Source organism: Procambarus clarkii, chromosome 28 (genome assembly GCF_040958095.1).
Source record: "Procambarus clarkii isolate CNS0578487 chromosome 28, FALCON_Pclarkii_2.0, whole genome shotgun sequence".
In the NCBI taxonomy this organism is placed as follows: Eukaryota; Metazoa; Arthropoda; class Malacostraca; order Decapoda; family Cambaridae; genus Procambarus; species Procambarus clarkii.
The window spans coordinates 44478624-44488392 of NC_091177.1; the positions used below are offsets into that span (position 1 = coordinate 44478624).

The 9769-nt window shown below is 46.8% G+C and overlaps 1 protein-coding gene across 1 annotated transcript; it reads left to right on the plus strand.

Annotated features, from left to right (window-relative positions):
• The first annotated feature begins 479 nt into the window (after positions 1–479).
• On the plus strand, positions 480–9483 carry LOC138369492 (fibroin heavy chain-like). Its single transcript, XM_069332750.1, has 2 exons — positions 480–496; positions 6579–9483. The coding sequence occupies exons 1-2, from the start codon at positions 480–482 to the stop codon at positions 9481–9483; spliced, it is 2922 nt and encodes a 973-aa protein (XP_069188851.1).
• Positions 9484–9769: the final 286 nt, after the last annotated feature.

Consider the following 9769-nt stretch of genomic DNA (forward strand, 5'->3'; position numbering starts at 1 on the left):
GAAAATTGGGAACATCAAATCATTTGATGTTCCTATCACTGAAATATAAGAAAAATAGTTAAAAAACGAAATAAAAACAATGAAAAAATACAAAAATAAAATATACTCAGGAAATGAACGGTATGGTAAACAACACAGCTCAACTCCAACGCAATGTCACACAAAATAATTAAATCAAAATGAAAATCAATCGAAATTTATGAAAATTCAATTTGTCAATTCAATCAGAAACATTGAAAATTAAATCGTAACATATAGTAAGGCGTGTGTTGCTCCTACACGCAACAGATGGCGCTGTTTCTTAAAACAATGAATGACTTTACTTGTCACAGCTGTGGCATCTATACTTATACTTACGAAGTGAACGGTATGGCAAATAATACTGCTCAATTTCAATGCAATGTCACACTAAGTAATTAAATCAAAATTAAAAGAGAGACAGAAGAGAGTCAGTTTCAAGATGATGTACTCGAACAAAGATGGGATTACACGCAAGGCGAGTGAACTAAGGGAAAGAGCACAAGAAGTGAACCCAGATGTAATCGGACTCGCAGAAACAAAACTCTCAGGAATCATAAATAATGTGATGTTTCCCCAGGATTACACTGTAATAAGGAAAGAGAGGGGAAGGGAGAGGAAGAGGCTGAGTGGCCCTACTAATGAGAAAGGAATGGAGTTTCAAGGAAATGGGTATCCCGGACTGTGAGGGATTCAGAGACTACATAACAGGCACCATAACAAGGGGAGGACCAAAAATAGTAGTAGTAGTGATATATAACCCTCCACCCAATGACAGAAGACCCAGGCAAGAGTGTGAGAACAACAACATGGCAGTTAACACTATAAATGAGAAGGCAGCCTCTGCTGCCTGTAGAAATAGATCCCATCTGCTCATCATGAGGAACTTCATTCATGGAATGAGAGACTGAGAAAACAAGGAACTGCATGGAAGTGAGGATACGTGGAGAGCTAAACTATTGGAGGTGGTGACAAGAAACTTCTTAAGCCAGCATGTCAGGGAACCCACAAGAACGAGAGGAAACGATGAACCAGCGACACTTGACCTAGTCTTCATTCTGAACGACTCCGACATGACCTCCGACATAACATTCTGAATGACTTCCAACAGTTTAGGTCTCCATGTTTCCTCAGCTCCGTGTGATTCCATACTAGCGGGGGCCCGGCCTTCAACCTCACTTATCTGGTTAAATGCTGGTCGTTATTTTTTGCAATGTTCTTAATGTAACCTTCAGTCCTGTTCCTCGAATCTAAAACGTTTGATCGTATGGACCTCACGACACGAGGACACTGTACTCTCTGTGCTACAGTGCAAGCTCGGAGCCTCCACCTCCTGCTTCATAAACCACACTGAATAATTCCCCCAATTAACGGTGAAGCAGGAAACAGTCAATTAGGCATAATCCCCAAAAGTGGGTCCCCAATTACTTGAATAGGAGGGATGAGGTTTATGTTAAGTGTGGTTTATATCAGAGCACAAAGAGATTATATGAGGAATGAAATAAATGCTTGCAGGCTTGCAGAGGTTGCCTAGCCCAACACACGAGGTCCTGACCGTAGCCCAACACACGAGGTCCTGAGCCTAGCCCAACACACAGGTCCTGAGCCTAGCCCAACACACGGGGTCCTGAGCCTAGCCCAACACACGAGGTCCTGAGCCTAGCCCAACACCGGGGTCCTGAGCCTAGCCCAACACACGGGGTCCTGAGCCTAGCCCAACACACGGGGTCGTGAGCAAAATATAAAATATGCGTTGGTCAGAAATTCTACTAAACACCATAAATGCTAAACAAGATTTATTAAAACAAAGTTTATCAATGAAAATAAAAGAACATTCCATATCTGACCACTTCCTAAACTGAGTTATAATCTAACTGAAATTCTTCCTAAAATAGAGGCAATGATAGGAAAAAAAATAATGTGGATTCTACAACTGCTCTTAAAATAAACAGACAGATCATTTTACCTTAAGTATCACAGCCAGGCCAGTGGTTGAGCCTTGGCTCTGGAGGTGAGATCTTGCCCCCAGGACGTCCCACCTCACACTGACCTCTGTGAGGCTGACTTCAGCTTTGTTGCCAAATTAATCTTCAAAGATGATTACTAACTAAACTCTTGTTCTCGTCACTGAAGGTGACTTATTATTTCAAAACAATTGGGAAATTATCTAGATACTTGAGCCAGGCTAATTACAATATTCAATAGCACTTGAATTTCACTAATTTACCTGAATTAACAAGCAAGATGTAGGTACATATTTTCCAGTAACGAGATTCCATATTCTCACTGAAGTCAAATGTCTCTCTGACAACATACGAGGCTTATTTTTTATTCTCAAATGACGTTAATTTAACGTACGTTCTTAAACAAGATTGATTATTCCTACACTTACTTTAATACCTGAATTCTTCTACCTTGACACACTATTCTCACATGACACACGTGACCAGCAAGCTTCAGCCCGCCGGCGCTCACATCGTCTGGGAATGAACCTTTACCAACTCCCAGGTACAAACAACACTTTGCCTCTCACAACTAGAATGTGCTCCTGTATACAGTACATTACAGAACATTTATATACAAGACTACATCACCTAAATCATCAGTTAAACTGTTAAACCTTGTTCTCCCAGACTATCTTTTCATGACTGAAGGCTCCCATGATGAGCAGATGGGATCTATTTCTACAGGCAGCAGAGGCTGCCCTCTCAATTATAGTGTTAACTGCCATGTTGTTGTTGTCATACTCTGGCCTGGGTCTTCTGTCATTTGGTGGAGGGTTATATATTACTGATACTACTACTTTTGGTCCTCCCATTATCATGGTGCCTGCTATGTAGTCTCTGAACCCCTCGCAGCCCGGGATAGCCATCTCCTCAAGACTCCATTTCTTTCTCATTAGTAGGGCCATACCACCTCCTCCTCCTTCCTTCCCTCGCTTTCCTTATTACTGTGTAGTCCTGGGGAAACACCGCATTTGTTATAATTCCTGAGAGTTTTGTTTCTGTGAGTCCAATTATATCTGGGTTCCCTTCTTGGGCTCTTTCTCTAAGTTCATTTGTTTGTACTCGGACCCATCCTAAAAACAGGATGGGTCCGAGTACAGAGCCCTGTGGAACCCCGCTGGTGACATCTCGCCACTCTGATCTCCCCCCTCACCGTTACTCGCTGTTTCCTATTGCTTAGATACTCCCTTTTCCACTGGAGCACCTTACCTTTTACTCCTGCCTGCTGCTCTCACTTTTGTAACAGCCTTTTGTGAGGTACTGTGTCAAAGGCTTTCTGACAGTCCAAGAAAATGCAGTCTGCCCACCCTTCTCTTTCCTGCCTAATTTGTGTTCCTTGGTCATAGATTTCTATTTGGCCTGTGAGGCACGATTTACCATCTCTGAACCCATGTTGGTGGTGCGTTACAAAGCTGTTTCCCTCAAGATGCTCTACGAACCATTTCCTCACGATCTTCTCCATCACCTTGCATGGTATACAAGTTAGGTGTGTGTGTGTGTGTGTGTGTGTGTGTGTGTGTGTGTGTGTGTGTGTGTGTGTGTGTGTGTGTGTGTGTGTGTGTGTGTGTGTGTGTGTGTGTGTGTGTGTGTGTGTGTGTGTGTGTGTGAGTGTGTGTGTGTGTGTGTGTGTGTGTGTGTGGAGAAATTTTTGAAGCAACAGCACCGTTGGAGAATCGAACAAGAGAGATGAAGTGGATTAATTAATTATTTATTAGGGGTTGATGATTGTGCTCATAAGATTATACACGCATATCGTGTTATTGTTAATTATTTGTTGCTGAAGCGATTACTTGTGAGAGTGGCAGATAATCTGTGCTCAGGACCTGGCAGGTGTCACGTGTCCCTGAGAGAAGATAACTAGTGAGTAATCATTGAGTTCAGAAGTGAATAATATGATTAATTAAAGATTAACGTATGATTAGGAAAGATGTTTGATGGGGTAATTAGCTATTATTACTGATGCTATTATTACTGATGCTCTCATATTACATTATTGCGTCTAATGTTATGTCGTTTGAGTAATGTGGCTGAGTAAATGATCCCTAGTGAGTAATTTACTCTGCGTTGCTCTTATTTATTCATATGATTTCTCGAACGTTTTGTTGAGCATTTATATCCAGCAACATAGACACACAATCATAAAATAATTGTGATTAAAAAATAAATTGTTGTTGAAGTCTGCAAAGTCAATGTTGACTGAAGTTAGTTGAGAGGCTGTTGTCGCCTTAATGATAAAATTGTGAAATAAAGAACCTAGTTTACAGAAGGTTATCACACGGATTAGCGTGAGTAAATAAAGAACCTAATTTCTGTGAAATATCTTTGTGGTATTAGAGTGTGTAAATAAATACTTCTTGATATTTCCTTCAGTAACCTGTAGATATGTATGAGTGTATGAGAGGGTATTACTGACACTCTTGGCTGTATGATGTTGGCGTGAGGCCTCTGAAATTGAATTGAAATAAGTTTACTGAGGTAAAATACACACAAAGGGATGAGGTAGCTTAAGCTATTATCACCCCGTTCAGTACATCGTGTTAATACATATATAGACACACATCACAAACAATAAACATATTATCAAACATTCTGAAAGATAAACATATACATTTCCTCCTTTACACAAGTAAGGCCTCTGAGGTGCTGCTCTGATGGCTCTATTGGACTCACACGTGCGGCCTGGGAGATTAGAGTATATAAGATATACTCTATAATATGGCCAACATAAGAACTGTTTTTAGAAACTTGTGTAAGGAATCGTTCAGGACCCTGTATACCACTTATGTCAGACCAATCCTGGAGTATGCAGCTCCAGCCTGGAATCCATACCTAGTTAAACACAAGACGAAGTTAGAGAAGATTCAGCGGTATGCCACCAGACTGGTCTCGGAACTGAGAGGAATGAGCTACAAAAAAAAGCTAAGGGAGGTGAACCTCACGTCCCTGGAAAACAGAAGAGTAAGGAGAGACATGATAACCACCTACAAAATTATCAGGAGAATTGACAGGGTTATCTTGAGGTGATTTCGGGGCTTTAGTGTCCCCGCGGCCCGGTCCTCGACCAGGCCTCCACCCCCAGGAAGCAGCCAGTGACAGCTGACTAACACCCAGGTACCTATTTACTGCTAGGTAACAGGGGCATAGGGTGAAAGAAACTCTGCCCATTGTTTCTCTCCGGCGCCCGGGATCGAACCCGGGACAACAGGATCACAAGTCCAGCGTGCTGTCCACTCGGCCGACCGGCTCCCGGAGGGGAGCCGGTCGGTGGGTGGACAAAGAGCCACCCACCAAAGAGCCGGGAGGGTGGACAAAGACAAACTCTTCAGCACGGGTGGGACACGAACAAGGGGACACAGGTGGAAACTTAGTACCCAAATGAGCCTCAGAGACGTTAGAGAGAATTTTTTCAGTGTCAGAGTAGTTAACAAATAGAATGCATTAGGCAGTGATGTGGTGGAGGCTGACTCCATACAGAGTTTCAAGTGTAGATATGATAGAGCCCAATAGGCTCAGGAATCTGTACACCAGTTGATTGACAGTTGAGAGGCGCGACCAAAGAGCCAGAGCTCAACCCCCGCAAACATAACTAGGTGAGTACGCTGCTCTGTGACACACAACACGACACACGCTGCTCTGTGACACACGTTGCTCTGTGACACACAACACGACACACGTTGCTCTGTGACACACAACACGACACACGTTGCTCTGTGACACACAACACGACACACGCTGCTCTGTGACACACAACACGACACACGCTGCTCTGTGACACACAACACGACACACGCTGCTCTGTGACACACAACACAACACACGCTGCTCTGTGACACACAACACGACACACGCTGCTCTGTGACACACAACACGACACACGTTGCTCTGTGACACACAACACGACACACGTTGCTCTGTGACACACAACACGACACACGCTGCTCTGTGACACACAACACGACACACGTTGCTCTGTGACACACAACACGACACACGCTGCTCTGTGACACACAACACGACACACGCTGCTCTGTGACACACAACACGACACACGCTGCTCTGTGACACACAACACGACACACGCTGCTCTGTGACACACAACACGACACACGTTGCTCTGTGACACACAACACGACACACGCTGCTCTGTGACACACAACACGACACATATTTCTCCAACTCTCATTATCGCTAAATTTATAATGTCAATATTAAGGATATTGGTAATTTTAGTCACATATTTTATGGAGGAATTTTCCAGTTGACTGGCGCCCTATTTGATGGATAATTGACACCAAAGGTTCCTAGATGGATAATTAGCTTTGTAATGACTTGTGATTCAAGTACTGCACTTTGTTGCCACAGCCATAAACACTAACTTGGTCATCAATACACTTTAAAATAATATGGCCAAAGAGTGGCCAGTAGTGTATGAAGTGGTGTGGCCAGTAGTGTGGCCAGTGGTGTGGCCAGTAGTGTGGTCAGTGGTGTGGCCAGTAGTGTGGCCAGTGGTGTGGACAGTGGTGTGGCCAGTAGTGTATGAAGTGGTGTGGCCAGTAGTGTGGCCAGTGGTGTGGCCAGTAGTGTGGCCAGTGGTGTGGCCAGTAGTGTGGCCAGTGGTGTGGACAGTGGTGTGGCCAGTAGTGTGGCCAGTAGTGTGGACAGTGGTGTGGTCAGTAGTGTGGACAGTGGTGTGGACAGTGGTGTGGCCAGTAGTGTGGCCAGTAGTGTGGCCAGTGGTGTGGCCAGTAGTGTGGCCAGTGGTGTGGACAGTGGTGTGGCCAGTAGTGTGGCCAGTAGTGTGGACAGTGGTGTGGCCAGTAGTGTGGCCAGTAGTGTGGACAGTGGTGTGGCCAGTAGTGTAAGCTGTGGTGTGGCCAGTAGTGTAGGCTGTAGTGTGGCCAGTAGTGTAGGCTGTGGTGTGGCCAGTAGTGTGGACAATGGTGTGGCCAGTAGTGTAGGCTGTGGTGTGGCCAGTAGTGTAGGCTGTGGTGTGGCCAGTAGTGTAGGCTGTGGTGTGGCCAGTAGTGTGGACAGTGGTGTGGCCAGTGGTGGAGGCAGTGGTGTGGGCAGTAGTGTAGACAGTTGTGTAGACAGTGGTGTGGCCAATAGTGTGGACAAGGGTGTGGCCAGTAGTGTATGCAGTGGTGTGGCCAGTAGTGTAGACAGTGGTGTGGCCAATAGTGTAGACAGTGGTGTGGCCAGTAGTGTAGACAGTGGTGTGGCCAGTAGTGTAGGTTGTGGTGTGGCCAGTAGTGTAGACAGTGGTGTGGCCAGTAGTGTAGACAGTGGTGTGGCCAGTAGTGTAGACAGTGGTGTGGCCAGTAGTGTAGATAGTGGTGTGGCCAGTAGTGTAGACAGTGGTGTGGCCAGTAGTGTAGGTTGTGGTGTAGCCTGTACTGTAGGTTGTGGTGTGGCCAGTAGTGTAGACAGTGGTGTGGCCAGTAGTGTAGACAGTGGTGTGGCCAGTAGTGTAGACAGTGGTGTGGCCAGTAGTGTAGACAGTGGTGTGGCCAGTAGGATAGACAGTGGTGTTGCCAGTAGTGTAGACAGTGGTGTGGCCAGTAGTGTAGATAGTGGTGTGGCCAGTAGTGTAGGCAGTGGTGTGGCCAGTAGTGTAGGCAGTGGTGTGGCCAGTAGTGTAGATAGTGGTGTGGCCAGTAGTGTAGACAGTGGTGTGGCCAGTAGTGTAGGCTGTGGTGTGGCCAGTAGTGTAGACAATGGTGTGGCCAGTAGTGTAGGCTGTGGTGTGGCCAGTAGTGTAAAGAGTGGTGTGGCCAGTAGTGTAGACAGTGGTGTGGCCAGTAGTATAGGTTGTGGTGTGGCCAGTAGTGTAGACAATGGTGTGGCCAGTAGTGTAGACAGTGGTGTGGCCAGTAGTGTAGACAGTGGTGTGGCCAGTAGTGTAGGTTGTGGTGTGGCCAGTAGTGTAGACAATGGTGTGGCCAGTAGTGTAAAGAGTGGTGTGGCCAGTAGTGTAGACACTGGTGTGGCCAGTAGTATAGGTTGTGGTGTGGCCAGTAGTGTAGACAATGGTGTGGCCAGTAGTGTAGACAGTGGTGTGGCCAGTAGTGTAGACAGTGGTGTGGCCAGTAGTGTAGGTTGTGGTGTGGCCAGTAGTGTAGACAATGGTGTGGCCAGTAGTGTAGGCTGTGGTGTGGCCAGTAGTGTAGACAGTGGTGTGGCCAGTAGTGTAGGCTGTGGTGTGGCCAGTAGTGTAGGCTGTGGTGTGGCCAGTAGTGTAGACAGTGGTGTGGCCAGTAGTGTAGACAGTGGTGTGGCCAGTAGTGTAGGTTGTGGTGTGGCCAGTAGTGTAGACAATGGTGTGGCCAGTAGTGTAGACAGTGGTGTGGCCAGTAGTGTAGACAGTGGTGTGGCCAGTAGTGTAGGCTGTGGTGTGGCCAGTAGTGTAGACAGTTTTGTGGCCAGTAGTGTAGGCTGTGGTGTGGCCAGTAGTGTAGACAGTGGTGTGGCCAGTAGTGTAGGCTGTGGTGTGGCCAGTAGTGTAGACAGTGGTGTGGCCAGTAGTGTAGACAGTGGTGTGGCCAGTAGTGTAGGTTGTGGTGTGGCCAGTAGTGTAGACAATGGTGTGGCCAGTAGTGTAGGCTGTGGTGTGGCCAGTAGTGTAGACAGTGGTGTGGCCAGTAGTGTAGGCTGTGGTGTGGCCAGTAGTGTAGGCTGTGGTGTGGCCAGTAGTGTAGACAGTGGTGTGGCCAGTAGTGTAGACAGTGGTGTGGCCAGTAGTGTAGGTTGTGGTGTGGCCAGTAGTGTAGACAATGGTGTGGCCAGTAGTGTAGACAGTGGTGTGGCCAGTAGTGTAGACAGTGGTGTGGCCAGTAGTGTAGGCTGTGGTGTGGCCAGTAGTGTAGACAGTGGTGTGGCCAGTAGTGTAGGCTGTGGTGTGGCCAGTAGTGTAGACAGTGGTGTGGCCAGTAGTGTAGGCTGTGGTGTGGCCAGTAGTGTAGACAGTGGTGTGGCCAGTAGTGTAGACAGTGGTGTGGCCAGTAGTGTAGGTTGTGGTGTGGCCAGTAGTGTAGACAATGGTGTGGCCAGTAGTGTAGGCTGTGGTGTGGCCAGTAGTGTAGACAGTGGTGTGGCCAGTAGTGTAGGCTGTGGTGTGGCCAGTAGTGTAGGCTGTGGTGTGGCCAGTAGTGTAGACAGTGGTGTGGCCAGTAGTGTAGACAGTGGTGTGGCCAGTAGTGTAGGTTGTGGTGTGGCCAGTAGTGTAGACAATGGTGTGGCCAGTAGTGTAGACAGTGGTGTGGCCAGTAGTGTAGACAGTGGTGTGGCCAGTAGTGTAGGCTGTGGTGTGGCCAGTAGTGTAGACAGTGGTGTGGCCAGTAGTGTAGGCTGTGGTGTGGCCAGTAGTGTAGACAGTGGTGTGGCCAGTAGTGTAGGCTGTGGTGTGGCCAGTATTTTGCATTTTTCAGTTTGCTCTTCTTTTCTAGAATGTCCTCTTTGATGGCCTCGCTCCTGAATACTACCTTGATTAATCTCTTTTTGTCTTTCTTGTACTGGCCAATCCGGAAAAACAAATGTCTCGTTCATCCCCTTCCATTGCTTTCTCCTTTAGTATCCCTGCCACTCCAGCTATGTCCTTAGTCCTACATTCCTTTCTTGTGGAGCCCTCTTGTTCCTTCACACCTGTCACTACTACAGCTCTTTCCTTTCCATTAGTTGGCTCGTGCATCTAGCTGCCTCCTGTGAGGTTACTGCTTTCATTACACCTTCCTTGACTGTGGACATGA